This window comes from Mustelus asterias, unplaced genomic scaffold, assembly GCF_964213995.1.
Source record: "Mustelus asterias unplaced genomic scaffold, sMusAst1.hap1.1 HAP1_SCAFFOLD_3128, whole genome shotgun sequence".
NCBI classification, from domain to species: domain Eukaryota; kingdom Metazoa; phylum Chordata; class Chondrichthyes; order Carcharhiniformes; family Triakidae; genus Mustelus; species Mustelus asterias.
The window spans coordinates 1-16,374 of NW_027593073.1; the positions used below are offsets into that span (position 1 = coordinate 1).

The following is a 16,374-nucleotide window of genomic DNA, read 5'->3' on the forward strand; positions in this document are numbered from 1 at the left end:
TCAGAGGGTCATTACTCTGTGGAACCATCTTCCCAGAGAGATTGGCTCATTGGATATATTCAAGGCCGAGTTAGACTGATTTTTAATCGCCAAGTGAGTCATCCCGGGGTGTTTCGGGGGGGGGGACTGGAAAATGGAGCTAAGGCCTTACTGTCTGGTGGATTAAATAATCTTATTGAATGGCAGAACAGACTTGAGGGGCCGAATGGCCTACTCCTGCTCTTAATCTGTGTGTTCTCCACAAAAGCAGATGGACAATAACCGAGAAATGGCGAGTTCGGGATTGACAACAGGAAGCCCTTATTCGCATGAACAGCAAGTGAGACAGAGAGGCCTCTGGGTAGGAAGGTAAGAGGCAAGAACTCTGCAATTGGCTTCAATGGAAGATGAGGCAGATGGGCTGAACGGCCTCCCTTGGCCACCATGTCCACTGTGACGCCATTAAATGGAAACGTCCAACACTCCCAGTTCAACACAGCACAGGGCAGCACGGTGGCACAGTAGTTAGCACTGCTGCCTCACAGCGCCAGGGACCCGGGTTCAATTCCAGAGTCGGGTCACTGTCTATGTGGAGACTGCACGTTCTCCCCGTGTCTGCGTGGGATTCTTCCGGGTGCTCCGGTTTCCTCCCACACTCCAAAGATGTGCGGGTTAGGTGGATTGGCCGTGCTAAATTGCCCCTTAGTGTCAGGGGGATTAGCAGGGTAAATGTGTGGGGTTACGGGAATAGGGATCTGGGTGGGATTGTGGTCGGTGCAGACTCGATGGGCCGAATGGACTCCTTCTGCGCTGAAGGGATTAGATGATTCTATGAACAGGGTGATCTCTCCCAAACCTCCCGCGTGCCCACATCATTATCTCGAATCACTGACCTGCCCACACCACTCCACAAAGATCCCCGCGCTCCTCCCATTCCCCCCCCCACCGCCCGAATACACCGAGATCTCCCTCATCCAATAACAGCTGCCATCCACGCTGGGAATGTCAGGCGGTGAGGTCGAGGTTCTCACAGGGACGCACGCCGGGCTCGCGGTGTTACCTTCTCAACCTCGGGCAGGCAGTCGAGTAGAGCCACCGCGTTGGCGGGAATCGGGCCGGCCTCGGGCACGCCCAGGGTCATCTTCAAGGGCCACTTGGTCATGGCCTCCAGCACCACTTCGTACAGGGTCTTTGTGATGAGGGGAGATGGCAGCTCCCGGAGATAGTCCTTGAGGATGCCTGCGGCAGAGGAAGAGAATGGGGATGATGGAGGTGAACCCACCAGCTGGATAATGAACAGCCATTCAGGGTCAACGTTCAGAGAGTGCGGTCTCCCTGCCCGTGTTATCACCCACGTCCAGAACCACATGGTTAGGGGCCAACTGGGGGCAGCGAGACTGCGGGAAACTTTGGACTTTGGAAGGCGGAATGGAGGCATAGACTATTCTTTAAATGGGAAAATGCTTAGGAAATCAGAAACACAAAGGGACTTGGGAGTCATTGTTCAAGATTCTCTTAAGGTTAATGTGCAGATTCAGTCGGCAGTTATGAAGGCACATGTAATGTTAGCATTCGTGTCAAGAGGGCTAGAATACAAGAGCAGGGATGTACTTCTGAAGCTGTATAAGGCTCTGGTCAGACCCCATATTGTGAGCAGTTTTGGGCCCCGTATCTAAGGAAGGATGTGCTGCCCTTGGAAAGGGTCCAGAGGAGGTTTACAAGAATGACCCCTGGAGTGAAGAGCTTGTCGTATGAGGAACGGTTGAGGACTCTGGGTCTGTATTCAATAGAGTTTAGAAGGATGAGGGGGGATCTTATTGAAACTTACAGGATACTGCGAGGCCTGGATAGAGCGGACATGGAGAGGATGTTTCCACTAGTAGGAAAAACTAGAACCAGAGGGCACAACCTCAGGCTAAAGGGACGATCCTTTAAAACAGAGATGAGGAATTTCTTCAGCCAGAGAGTGGTGAATCTGTGGAACTCTTTGCCGCAGAAGGCTGTGGAGGCCGGGTCATTGAGTGTCTTTAAGACAGAGATAGATAGGTTCTTGATTAATAAGGGGATCAGGGGTTATGGGAAAAAGGCAGGAGAATGGGGATGAGAAAAATATCAGCCAGGATTGAATGGCGGAGCAGACTCGATGGGCCGAGTGGCCTAATTCTGCTCCTATGTTTTATGATCTTATGGGAAGCGCTGGAGGGGGAGTGGCACAGCGATTATGGTGAGGGGTCAGGGGGATAGAGGGAGCCTCGAGACACTGGGGAATTCAGGAATCAGAGATGGAGTGGGGAAGGCAGAGACAGGGAGAGCTGGGAGACAGAATGGGGATTTATTCTTCCCCGGCTGTGGACATCGCTGGCTGGCCCAGCATTTAATAGCCATCCTTAATTGCCTCTGGAACTGAGTGTCTCACTCGGCCATTTCAGAGGGCAGTTCAGAGTCAACCACATTGCTCTGGAGTCACATGTAGGCCAGGCTGGGGAAGGAAGGCAGATTTCCTTCCCTAAAGGACATTAGTGAACCAGATGGGTTTTTCCGACAATCGATTCATGGTCATCAGTAGACTTTTAATTCCAGGTTTTATTGAATTCAAATTTCACCATCTGCCATGGTGGGATACCAACCTGGGTCCCCAGAGCATTAGCCTAGAGATGGGAGGTGGGGAGGGGGGGAAGGCGAGAGGCGGAAAGACAGTTGAAGTCTCAGTTTTTGAGCAGTGCAGGTTAAGGGGGAGATTTTGTCACCAGGTTTTGAAAGGGGTAAATCAATCCAGTGATGGCGGGGAGATCAGGAAAGGAAATTCCCGGAAGGAGGTGAGGGAAGCGTTTTTACACGGACGAGTTGTCATGATCGAGAATATTCAGCTCGAAAAGGAAGCTGATTCCATCGTCATTTTCCAAAGGGAATCGTTTGAAGAGTTGGAACGGAGAAAGTTACTGGGTTCAGCAGAGGGTGCCATGGAGTGGCTATCCGCCACTCTCTCGATGGACAGCACAGACAAGACGGGCTGAAGGGTGTAAGAGGATTCTATCAGGCTACTGAAGGCAGGATGGCCAATATGTAGCTGAGCATTATTGCCTGCTCTGTCGTGGGTCAGAGGTGAAGGGTTACCACACACCAAGGTCAGAGCTGTAGAGTTCCCCCTGACGGGGCCAGAGGTCAAGCATTCCCACTACCAAGATAAAAGCATTCCCCCTGTCAGGGTCAGAGGTCAAGCATTCCCCTGTCAGGGTCAGAGATCAAGCGTCCCCCCCCCATCTGCCCCAGCCAGGGTCAGATATCAAGTGTCCTCCCTGTCAGGGTCAGAGGTCAAACATTCCCGCTGCCAGGGTCAGAGATCAAATGTTCCTGCTGCCAGGGTCAGAGATCAAATTCTCCTGCTACCAGGGTCAGAGGTCAAGTGTCCCCCTGCCAGGTTCAGAGGTCAAGCAGCCCCCAGCCAGGGTCAGAGGCTAAATGTTCCCGTTGCCAGCGTCAGAGGTCAAGCATCCCCCAAGCCAGGGTCAGAGGTCAAGCATTCCCACTGCCAGCATCAGAGGTCAAGCATTCCCACTGCCAGGGTCAGAGGTCAAGCATTCCCGCTGCCAGGGTCAGAGGGCATTTTTGCCTCGTTCCTCACCTGTGATAACGTTGATGTCAGGGTAGATTTCCTCGGAGAGATTCACTGAGGCGCTGTCACGCTCAAAGGAGTCCCGTAACTCTTTCTTCACAGCGGCCGAGCCACAGAGACGATAGAGGCCTACGGCCTTCACACCCACACACAGATAGACACACACACAGACACACACACAGACACACACACACACACACACAGACATAGACACACACATAGACACACACACACAGACATAGACACACACACACATACACACACACACAGACATAGACACACACACAGACATAGACACACACACACACACACACACACATACACACACATAGACGCAGACACACACACAGACAGACACGCACAATAGAAACAGAAAACATTTCAGTCAGGTCGCTTCTTCAAACCCCGTGAACATAATCCCCCAACACACCCACACTAAAGTGAGAGACGGAGAAAGCTCAACCCAGAGATGGGTTAAAGATGCCAATCTCCCAGAGAAACAGAGTCTCACCCCCAGCACACAGTGAGAACGCTGCCAGCTTCCTGACCCGCTCAGATTCCCAGCACTTTGGCATTTCTGCAGTATTTTTCACAGGTTATTCTTACAGCTTTGTCCAGAGTTCGCCCAGATCACCGCGATGGCGCCAATGTCACCGCGATGGCGCCAATGTCACCGCGATGGCGCCAATGCCACCGCCATCTCCACCAGCCAGCATTTCTCCATCTTTGCTCAAACTCCAACTCTCAGCCCCAACTCCCGGTGCACAGGGAATCCTGCCCCCGCCCCCCCAACCCCCCCCCCCCGCAACCGCCCCCCCCCACCCCATCCAAGCCCCACCCCAGCCCATACAAGGCAATCAGAGCACCCAACCACCCCACACTGGAAGCCAACAGAGATACTGCTCTCTCCACACCCGCCCCCGCCCCCCCCCCCCACCCCGTGTCTCTCACTCCCCCCCACAGTCCACCCCCCCCACTAGATCTCTATCATTCTCCCCTCACCTCCCAAATCGCAGAGAGGTCCAGACCCTAACCCTCAATGTTCTGGGCCTTGCCTCCTCCTCCTCAGCTGAACTCGCCGTCCCTCCTTCACCATCTCCGTCCTCGCCCCCTCCCTCTGTCCCGACAGAATCCTCAAACCCCCCCCCCCCGCATCATCTCCGAGCGTGCTCGGGTTCCCTCCCGTCTCCACCATCCCCTTCCCTCCCTCCCTCCTCCCACTTTCCTCTCAAAACTCACCTTCAGGCCCCGCCTCTCAATCTCGGAGACGCATTTCTGGATCAGCAGCGGGACAGGGACTCCGGAGCTCTCCCGCTCCACCAACTCGCTCAGCTCCACCCTGAAGACCATGGACTCTCGGAGTTCCTCGCCACCGCAAAGCGGCACCTCCCACAGCTCCACCAGCGACACCTTCAGGTACAGAACCCCCCGGGGCTCCAGCCTCATGGCCAGCTGGTGGGTACGGGCACCTGGCAGGGGGACACAAGACACGTTAGCTGCGTCGCACACGCTTCGGTTCCAACCTCTGTGTTACTGAGAGAGAATACGGCCCTGTGAAATACACCCAGAATCCCCGCAGAGCTCAGCGCACAGATTCAACACTTTCCCATTTTATTCGCTCTCAGATTCTAGCTCTGATGCACGACAATCGAGCACGAGACACAAGGCTTCTATAATTGAAGGCTTTTATTGTCTAACAATGGAACTATTTAAACACGAGTACACCATTCCAGACTGGAGGGGTCCCGCCCGAGCAGAGGGTCTTATACCTCTCCCAGGAGGCGGGGCCCGACTGGGATGTGCCACAACAGCAACCACCACAGGTGTATTAATCCCACAGTGTAAACACCCTAGCCCAACAACAACATTAGAATAACCCCACAGTGGTAACCAACGATGGTTCACCACATTCACCCCTCCTTTGAGAACAAAGGCCGGCGGGGTGCGAAAACAGACTATATATATACAAAAAAAATCTACAAGTCCAGACGGTCTGGAGGACCGCACCGTCGTTGTGACCTCCTCAATACCGGCTGTGACACCGGAGCAGGTGCTTGCGGTGACGTTCTCTCCAAAACAGCGTCCGGCTGTCCCCTCGAGGACTCACGGGCCGGTTGACCCTGATGAAGCGGTAGTGCAGGGGATCCCGGTACCTTCTGCGATGGCGCCGATCTCCGAGTCTCAGGCAAGCTGTACAGTGGAGTATAACTGTTATGCACTGGTCCCGGTGCTGACCGCGCCACGTCCGGGGGAGAAATAAGAGATAGGGGATTCGTGACTGGGGGTATGGGAGCGACAGGAGTTGCTACGTCCCCTGCGGGCGCCAGGTCTCGGATCGAGACTGTGTCCTCTCGCCCGTCAGGGTATGCCACATAGGCATACTGAGGGTTGGCGTGGAGGAGGTGGACCTGTTCGACCAAGGGGTCGGACTTGCGGGCCCTTACATGTCGCCGCAGAAGGACGGGTCCTGGGTACGTCAACCAGGCTGGTAAAGATATCCCCGAGGACGACTTCCAAGGGAATGAGAACATCCTCTCGTGGGGAGTAGCATTGGTTGCCGTACACAGGAGGGAGCGAATGGAGTGAAGCGCATTTGGGAGGACCTCCTGCCAATGGGAGACTGGAAGGCCTTTGGACTTCAGCGCCAATAGGACAGCCTTCCAGACTGTAGCATTCTCTCTCTCCACCTGTCCATTGCCCCTAGGGTTGTAACTCGTGGTTCTACTAGAGGCAATCCCGTATGAGAGCAAGAATTGCCTCAAGTCGTTACTCATGAACGACGAGCCCCTGTCGCTATGTATATAGCAGGGGTACCCGAACAGGGTAAAAAGATCACGGAATGCCTTGATCACCGTGGCAGTCGACGTGTCCGCACAGGGGACAACAAACGGGAACCGGGAGTACTCGTCTATGATGTTAAGAAAGTACACGTTCCGGTCTGTTGAGGGAAGGGGGCCCTTAAAATCCACACTCAGCCTCTCGAAGGGGCGAGTGGCCTTGACCAAATGTGCCCGGTCAGGTCGGTAAAAGTGCGGTTTGCATTCCGCGCAAATCCGACAGCTCCTTGTTACTGACCTGACATCCTCCACCGAGTAGGGCAGGTTGTGGGCTTTGATGAAGTGGTAGAGCCGAGTGACCCCAGGATGGCACAGGTCATTATGGAGGGCGTTCAAGCGGTCCTCCTGCATAGTAGCGCATGTTCCGCGCGAGAGGGCATCCGAGGGCTCATTGAGTTTCCCTGGACGATACATAATATCGTAATTATAGGTGGAGAGCTCAATTCTCCACCGCAAGATCTTGTCATTCTTGATCTTGCCCCTCTGCGTATTATTGAACATAAACGCCACGGACCGCTGGTCCGTGATCAGGGTGAACCGCTTCCCCGCCAGGTAATGGCGCCAGTGTCTGACGGCCTCCACAATAGCCTGGGCCTCCTTTTCCACCGCTGAATGCCGAATTTCGGGACCTTGAAGGGTGCGGGAAAAAAAACGCGACGGGCCTGCCTGCCTGGTTTAGTGTGGCGGCCAGGGCGAAATCAGATGCATCACTTTCCACCTGAAAAGGGATGGATTCATCCACCGCGTGCATCGTGGCTTTCGCAATGTCGCTTTTCAATGCCTTGAAGGCCAATTGGGCCTCTGGCGTGAGTGGAAAAGTCGTGGACTTAATAAGCGGACGGGCTTTGTCCGCGTAGTTGGGGACCCACTGCGCATAATAGGAGAAGAAGCCTAGGCATCTCCTCAGTGCTTTTGCGCTAGTGGGCAAAGGAAGTTCAGCAAGGGGGTGCATACGGTCGGGATCGGGGCCAATGACCCCGTTTTCCACTACGTATCCCAGGATGGCTAACCGGCGCGTACGGAATACACACTTCTCCCTGTTGTAGGTCAGATTCAGGCGAGATGCAGTGCGCAAAAAGTTCTGGAGATTTGTGTCATGGTCCTGCTGATCATGGCCGCAGATGGTGACATTATCCAGGTACGGGAAGGTAGCCCGCAGCCCGTTCTGGTCCACCATTGGGTCCATAGCACGCTGGAAGACCGAGACCCCATTGGTGACACCAAATGGAACCCTAAGAAACTGATACAGACGACCATCCGCCTCAAAAGCCGTGTAATGTCGGTCCTCTGGGCGGATGGGGAGTTGGTGGTAGGCGGACTTAAGGTCTATGGTGGAGAACACCCGGTACTGCGCAATCTGATTGACCATATCAGATATGCGCGGGAGAGGATACGCATCCAGCTGCGTATATCGATTAATGGTCTGACTGTAGTCGATGACCATCCGGGGTTTGTTCCCGCTCTTAACCACCACGACCTGTGCTCTCCACGGACTAACGCTGGGCTGTATGATCCCTTCTTTGAGGAGCCGCTGAACCTCAGATCTGATGAAGATCCGATCTTCAGCACTGTAACGCCTACTTTTAGTAGCGATGGGCTTGCAGCCTGGTACCAGATTCTTAAATAAAGAGGGTGTGGTGATCTTTAGTGTGGAAAGATTGCATGCGGGGCGCTTTGGACACTTTGGAGGCTGCGGCTGATCCCCTACTGTCAGCGAAGGGAGTGGCCCACCATACTGTAGGATCACACTCTTCATGTGGACCATAAAGTTTAGTCCGAGGAGAATTGGCGCGCAAAGATGCGGCAACACAAGGAGCCTGTATCGCTCGTAAATTGTGCCCTGCACTTTCAGAGTTACCACACAACGTCCTTGGATCGGTACAGACCAGGGCCGTGATGCCATAGAAGTTGTCTGTTTGGCAGGTAGAACCCGGGTGAATAAAGCTCTCAGTGCTCCCGCTGTCAAACAGACAATAAACAGTACGACCATTTACCTTAATGTTCATCATTGAACAGTCAAGCCTGTGGTGCTTAGCCTGGTCCAGGGTGATCGACGCCACCGTTGGCCCTTGGACATCACTGCAGGCAGCCGAGGTTGATGCTGAGGACCCTTGCTGGTCGCTCCTGGTCGTCGTCGACCAAGATGGCCGCCCCCATGAATCGCACATGGTTGAGGGCGCCAAGCGTAGCAACTCCTGGTGGTCATCCTCCTCCGACTCCGCCAGCCACAATGGCGTCGTCCTGGGCTCGCACGTGGACGGACCTCGTGGGTACTGCGACGTCGATGGAGATGATCTCCGTTCTGGAGGGTCACAGGCTGCACTGCCGTTCTTGGGCTTCGATCTGCAGACTTTCGCGTAGTGCCCCTTTTTACCGCATTGATTACAGACCACCGCTTTAGCAGGACACTGTTGCCGTGGATGCTTGGCTCCTCCGCAGAAATAGCACCGCGAGCCACCTGGGGCTGCCGCCGTCGTCGGGTCGATATGGGAGCGCGAGCCCGTGGGGCGAGGAGGGATTTGTGACTGCTCCTGCCACGTTGTCTCCACGTGGTCCTCCGGATACAGGGCCAAGCTCTTCGACGCCGCCTCCAGCATTTCAGCCATCTCCATAGCTTGGGTCAGGTTGAGATTCCCCTTCTCCAACAGCTTAAGCCGGATGTACGAAGACCCTACCCCTGCCACAAACGCATCTCGGGCGAGGTCGTACATGTACTGCTCAGCCGACACAGCTTTGCAGTCGCAGCCCCTGGCAAGCTGCAAGAGCTCATTGGCGTAATCCTCCATGGTTTCGCCCGACTGCCGACGTCGTGTAGCGAGGAGGTAACGAGCGTGGATCTCGTTGGGAGGTCTCGTGTAGCGCTTTTTCAAAAGCTCGAGGGCCCTCGGGTAAGTGGTGGCCGCACGAATCGCGAGGTAGACAGTGTCGCTTACCCTCGCATGGAGGACCTGGAGTCTGTCGTTATCCGTGGTGACTGCTGCAGAGGCTGCCAGGTAGTCCTCGAAACACTTCAGCCAGTGGTCGAAGGTGTTAGAGGCGCCGACCGCACGTGGATCCAGCGTCAGCCGCTCTGGCATTAGCATTTGTTCCATACTCTCCTTTCTGTCGAGAGTTTCGTGTTAGACAATAAAATTGATGCACGACAATCGAGCACGAGACACAAGGCTTCTATAATTGAAGGCTTTTATTGTCTAACAATGGAACTATTTAAACACGAGTACACCATTCCAGACTGGAGGGGTCCCGCCCGAGCAGAGGGTCTTATACCTCTCCCAGGAGGCGGGGCCCGACTGGGATGTGCCACAACAGCAACCACCACAGGTATATTAATCCCACAGTGTAAACACCCTAGCCCAACAACAACATTAGAATAACCCCACAGTGGTAACCAACGATGGTTCACCACAAGCTCTAACCCTCACCTTTTCCCTTTTAAAACACCTCAATCGCATCATTAATTAAATAAAGAGCTTCAAGTTTCTAGGTGTCCAGATCACCAATAACCTGTCCTGATCCCCCCCATGCCGACGCTATAGCTAAGAAAGCCCCACCAACGCCTCTACTTTCTCAGGAGACTAAGGAAATTCGGCATGGCCGCTACAACTCTCACCAACAAAGTATTGTTTTATGTGCACTATACAGACAAATCAAGTCTCGCAAATTTAATAGCTTTTTGAAGGAGTAACCAAGAAAGTAGATGAGGGCAGTGCAGTTGATGTTGTCCACATGGACTTTAGCAAGGCCTTTGACAAGGTACCGCATGATAGCTTGTTAGATAAGGTTATGTCTCACGGGATCCAGGGTGTGGTAGCCAAATGATACAAAATTGGCTTGATGACAGAGGTCAGAGGATGATTATAGAGGGTTGTTTTTCAAACTGGAGGCTTGCGACCAGCGGTCTGCCTCAGGGATCAGTGCTGGGTCCACTGTTATGTCATTTATATTAATGATTTGGATGAGAATATAGGGGGCATGGTTAGTAAGTTTGCAGATGACACCAAGATTGGTGGCATGGTGGACAGTGAAGAAGGTTATCTAGAATTGCAACGAGATCTTGATCAATTGGGCCAGTGGGCCGATGAATGACAGATGGAGTTTAATTTAGATAAATGTGAGGTGATGCATTTTGGTAGATTGAACCAGGGCAGGACTTACTCAGTTAATGGTAGGGCGCTGCGGAGAGTTATAGAACAAAGAGATCTCGGAGTACAGGTTCATAGCTCCTTGAAAGTGGAGTCACGGGTGGACAGTGTTGAAGAAGGCATTCGGCATGCTTGGTTTCATCGGTCAGAACATTGAATACAGGAGTTGGGACGTCTTGTTGAAGTTGTACAAGACATTGGTAAGGCCACACTTGGAATACTGTGTACAGTTCTGGTCACCCTATTATAGAAAGGATATTATTAAACTAGGAAGAGTGCAAAAAAGGTTTACTAGGATGCTACCGGGACTTGATGATTGAGTTATAAGGAGAGGCTGGATAAACTGAGCCTTTTTTCTGTGGTGCATAGGAGGCTTAGGGGTGATCTTATAGAGGTCTATAAAATAATGAGGGGCAAAGATCAGTTCGTCAATATCTTTTCCCAAAGGTAGGGGAGTCTAAAACTAGAGGGCATAGGTTTAAGGTGAGAGGGGAGAGATACAAAAGTGTCCAGAGGGGCAATTTTTTCACACAGAGGGTGGTGAGTGTCTGGAATGAGCTGCCAGAGGTAGTAGTAGAGGCGGGTACAATTTTATCTTTTGAAAAGTGTTTAGACAGTTACATGGGTATTATGGGTATAGAGGGATATGGGCCAAAGGTGGGCAATTGGGACTAGTTTAGGGGTTAAAAAAGGGGCGGCATGGACAAGTTGGGCCGAAGGGCCAGATTCTATGTTGTAAACCTCTATGACTCTTACCGTTCGTGGAGAAGGAAAGGAGAGAGTGCAGAATGTAGTGTTACAGTCATAGCTAGGGTGTAGAGAAAGATCAACTTAATGTAAGGTAAGTCCATTCAAAAGTCTGACAGCAGCAGGGAAGAAGCTGTTCTTGAGTTGATTGGTACGTGACCTCAGACTTTTGTATCTTTTTCCCAAAGGAAGAAGGTGGAAGAGAAAATGTCCGGGGTGCGTGGGGTCCTTAATTATGCTGGCTGCTTTTCCGAGGCAGCGAGAAGTATAGACAGAGTCAATGGATGGGAGGCTGGTTTGCGTGATGGATTGGGCTACATTCACAACTTTTTGTAGTTCCTTGCTATCTTGGGCAGAGCAGGAGCCATACCAAGCTGTGATACAACCAGAAAGAATGCTTTCTATGGTGCATCTGTAAAAGCTGGCGAGAGTTGTAGCTGACATGCCAAATTTCCTTAGTCTTCTGAGAAAGTAGAGGCGTTCGTGGGCTTTCTTAACTATAGTGTCGGCATGGGGGGACCAGGACAGGTTGTTGGTGATCTGGACACCTAAAAACTTGAAGCTCTCGACCATTTCTACTTCATCCCCGTTGTTGTAGACAAATCACAAGACCAGATTATCTGGCTGCTATCACATTGCCGCTTGTGGGATCTTGCTGTGCCATAACTGGCTGCCTAGCAATCTTCAGGACAACCGTGACTAAACTTCAAATAACACGTCAATGGCTATGAATGGAACACCACCACCTGGAGGTTCCCCTCCGAGTCACTCACCATCCTGACTCGGAAATATATCAGCCGCTCCCTCACTGTCGCTGGGTCAAAATCCTGGAACTCCCTCCCTAACAGCACTGTGGGTGTACCTACACCACATGGACTGCTGTGGCTCAAGACGGCAGCTCACCACCACCTTCTCAAGGGGCAATTAGGGATGGACAATAAACGCTGGCCTTGCCAGTGACGCCCACACACCACAATTGAATAAAAGAAGCATCCGGGGGTGGTGTCCTGAAGCTATAGAAATGCAGATCTTTCTCTGGTATTCCCAGGTCACGCTATTATTCAATAAGATGACATAGACCCAGCATTTTTCCCTTAAAATCTGCTGGATTAAGGCTCTTGGGATAGGGATCACACTGCATGCACCCGGTGTCTCAGGAAAGTAACTCTTCCCAGTTTTTATCTTTCAAGAAGTTGCGGGAGCCCTGGCTGAGATATCTGCATCATCGTTAGCCACGGGTGAGGTACCAGAAGATTGGAGGGGAGCAAATGTTGTGCCCTTATTTAAGAAGGGCTGCAAAGAAAAACCTGGGAATGATAGACTGATAAGCCCAACATCTGTGGTGGGTAAGTTACTAGAGAGGATTCTGAGGGATAAGATATACAGGCATTTGGAAAGACAGGGTCGGATTAGGTGTAGTCAGCATGACTTTGCGCATGGGAGATCATGACTTCCAAATTTGTTAGAGTTCCTTGATGAAGTGACCAGGAAGTGTGGGAGCTGTGGAAACAGGGCCGAATTCCACCTTCCCACCCCGGCCTGTAGCACGGCCGCGGTTTCCATTCCACACAACAGTTCATTCTGAGGATAGCACAACACATGCGCTGTAATTCCAGGAAATTCCCATCCACTGGGCGTGGTATTTATTGCAGGAATGATGCCCAGATTCCGCAAATCCATTTTGTGCTGGGGGGAAGGTTTTCCGTGCAGCGGGGAAGAGGGGGAAACCAGAGGAAAATGTGTTCAAGGTGACATCCACACAAGGAGAGGGGGGGGGGGGGGGCGAGCACCCCACCCTGTGGGTCTGTGGGTCACCGCACCATCATCTAAATGGCCCAGGCTGAGGATCTAACCCTGGGCAGAGCAAGGAAGCATTCTCAAACTGTCGAGAGTCTAAAAATAGGCTGGAGAGCTCCCCAGGCTGAGTTCATTTTTTCTCCTGTGTGTGTGTGTGTGTGTGTGTGTGTGTGTATATGTGGTCACATTCCCAGAACAAAATGTGCTCGGCTGGCACTCAGCAGCTGGGGGCTGCTTTCAATTAGACATTTCCTTCTATTTGCGTCGTAGTTGGTGCCTGTTACAGGAATCGCAGGCCAACCCGACTTGCCTAATGGCCCGTCCAGTTAACGATGCCTACAGCACCGGTCCCCGGGGCAGAGGAACACAGCCGGGTTTGGAGAACAGAGCTGTAGAGGGCGGGGGGCGAGGGGGATGTCACTCGCCATCTTTTGTCCCAATCCCAGACTCACCAGCATTTCCGTCAGTGATTCATAGAATCCCTACAGTGCAGAAGGAGGCCATTCGGCCCATTGAGTCTGCACTGACCACAATCCCACCCATGCCCTATCCCCATGATCCCATGCATTTCCCCTAGCTAATGCCCCTGACAGGAAAGGGCAATTTAGCATGGCCAATCCACCTAACCTGCACATCTTTGGACACTAAGGGGCAATTTAGCATGGCCAATCCACCTAACCTGCACATCTTTGGACACTGAGGGGCAATTTAGCATGGCCAATCCACCTAACCTGCACATCTTTGGACACTGAGGGGCAATTTAGCATGGCCAATCCCCTTAACCTACACATTTTTGGACACTAAGGGGCAATTTAGCATGGCCAATCCCCTTAACCTACACATCTTTGGACACTAAGGGGCAATTTAGCATGGCCAATCCCCTTAACCTACACATCTTTGGACACTAAGGGGCAATTTAGCATGGCCAATCCCCCTAATCTTTGGAGTGTGGGAGGAAAACGGAGCACCCGGAGGAAACCCAGGCAGACACGGGGAGAACGTGCAAACTCCACACAGACAGTGACCCAAGCCGGGAATCGGACCCGGGTCCCTGGCGCTGTGAGGCAGCAGTGCTAACCACCGTGCCACCGGCTCTCGTGGGCTCTCCCTCGTGCCAGGGCACTCACTGAGGTTGCGCCATCAGCCTCGCCCAGTCCTTGCCTCGCTGGGACTGGACCTCTCACTGGAGGATGACGGACGACTGGCTCAAAGCAGCCCAAATCCGCAATGATTTCTAACAGATGTGCGACTGGGGGGGTTGCCAAAAGATGCCCTCATTTGTTCCAGTCAGGTTTCACCGGGATTACACCCAAGAAAGAAACCAGAGATGTCTGAATGCTCACCGCTTCCCTTCGCCACTCCTTCTGCCATGACTTTAAGAGGAACATAACACATATCAGCACCGCAAGATCCCACTAAACAGCATCAACTAACTTCTCAATACTTCCAGACACCGTCCATCAAGCTGCAGTCTGACTGGTACAGGAAGTGGATAAAGATAGCGGCAAATACTCTGTCACACATTAAAGTCATCTGGAGACACTATGCAATCTGTCAGCGATTCTCTTAACACCTCAGATTAAGACTGCGATCCCAGGCTGTAAATCTCATGGGCTATCCAACAGCAAATTTGTGGGCGACACGGTGGCACAGTGGTTAGCACTGCTGCCTCACAACGCCATGGACCCGGGTCCAATTCCGGCCTCGGGTCACTGTCTAAAGTAAAGCTTTTTAAAGTTTATTTATTAGTCACAAGTAAGGCTTACATTAACACTGCAATTAAGTTACTGTGAAATTCCCCTTGTCGCCACATTCCGGCGCCTGTTCAGGCCTGTGTGGAGTCTGCACGTTCTCCCCGTGTCTGCGTGGGTTTCCTCCGGGTGCTCCGGTTTCCTCCCACAGTCCAAATGATGTACGGGTTAGGTGGATTGGCCATGCTAAATTACTCCTTAGCATCAGGGGGATTAGCAGGGTAAATTTGTGGGATTAAATTTTTAAAAGTTTATTTATTAGTCACAGGTAGGCTTAGATTAACACTGCAATGAAGTTACTGTGAAAATCCCCTAGCCGCCACACTCCGGCGCCTGTTCGGGTACACCGAGGGAGAATTTAGCACGGCCAATGCACCCTAACCAGCACGTCTTTCGGACTGTGGGAGGAAACCGGAGCACCCGGAGGAAACCCACGCAAACACAGGGGGAAAATGCAGTGGTCGGTGCAGAACCGATGGGCCGAATGTCCTTTTTCTGCACTGTAGGGATTCTATAATGATTCTATTCTATGTTGAAATTAGACCAGAAGACGTAGGAGCAGAAATAGGCCATTCGCCCCATCGGATTTGCTCAGCCATTCAATGAGATCATGGCTGATCTGATGTGATAATCCTCAACTCCACTTTCCGCCAATGAAGAGCGGGATCTCATAGAGACTCATAAAATTAGAACATAGAACATAGAAAAACTACAGCACAAACAGGCCCTTCAGCCCACAAGTTGCGCCGGTCATGTCCCTACCTACCTAGGCTATATATAGGCTTACCTATAACCCTCAATCCTATTAAGTCCCATGTACTCATCCAGAAGTCTCTTAAAAGACCCTATCGGGTTTGCCTCCACCACCACTGACGGCAGCCGATTCCACTCACCCACCACCCTCTGAGTGAAAAACTTATCCCTGACATCTCCTCTGTACCTACTCCCCAGCACCTTAAACCTGTGTCCTCTCGTAGCAGCCATTTCCACCCTGGGAAAAAGCCTTTGAGAATCCACCCGATCTATGCCTCTCAACATCTTGTAAACCTCTATCAGGTCACCTCTCATCCTTCGTCTCTCCAAGGAAAAAAGACCGAGCTCCCTCAACCTATCCTCATAAGGCATGCCACCCAATCCAGGCAACATCCTTGTAAATCTTCTCTGCACCCTTTCAATAATTTCTACATCCTTCCTGTAATGAGGCGACCAGAACTGAGCACAGTACTCTAAGTGGGGTCTGACGAGGGTCTTATAAAGCTGCATCATTATCTCCCGACTCCTAAACTCAATCCCTCGAGTGATGAAGGCCAGCACACCATACGCCTTCTTAACCACCTTCTCTACCTGCGAGGCCGATTTAAGAGTCCTATGGACCCGGACCCCAAGGTCCTTCTGATCCTCTACACTGCTAAGAGTCTTACCCTTGATATTATACTCCTTCATCCCATTTGACCTGCCAAAATGTACCACTACACATTTATCCGGGTTGAAATTCTAACAGGACTAGA

At 52.1% G+C, this 16,374-nt stretch overlaps 1 protein-coding gene across 1 annotated transcript in view; it reads right to left on the reverse strand.

The window, feature by feature from the left end:
- Positions 1-996: 996 nt before the first annotated feature.
- Positions 997-16,374, reverse strand: part of LOC144490304 (rho GTPase-activating protein SYDE2-like) — a 32,352-nt gene continuing 16,974 nt past the window's right edge. The window contains 3 exon segments of the mRNA XM_078208072.1: positions 997-1,218; positions 3,602-3,728; positions 4,832-5,061. Coding sequence (XP_078064198.1) covers positions 1,007-1,218; positions 3,602-3,728; positions 4,832-5,061 — 569 coding nt within the window. The 3' untranslated portion in view covers positions 997-1,006.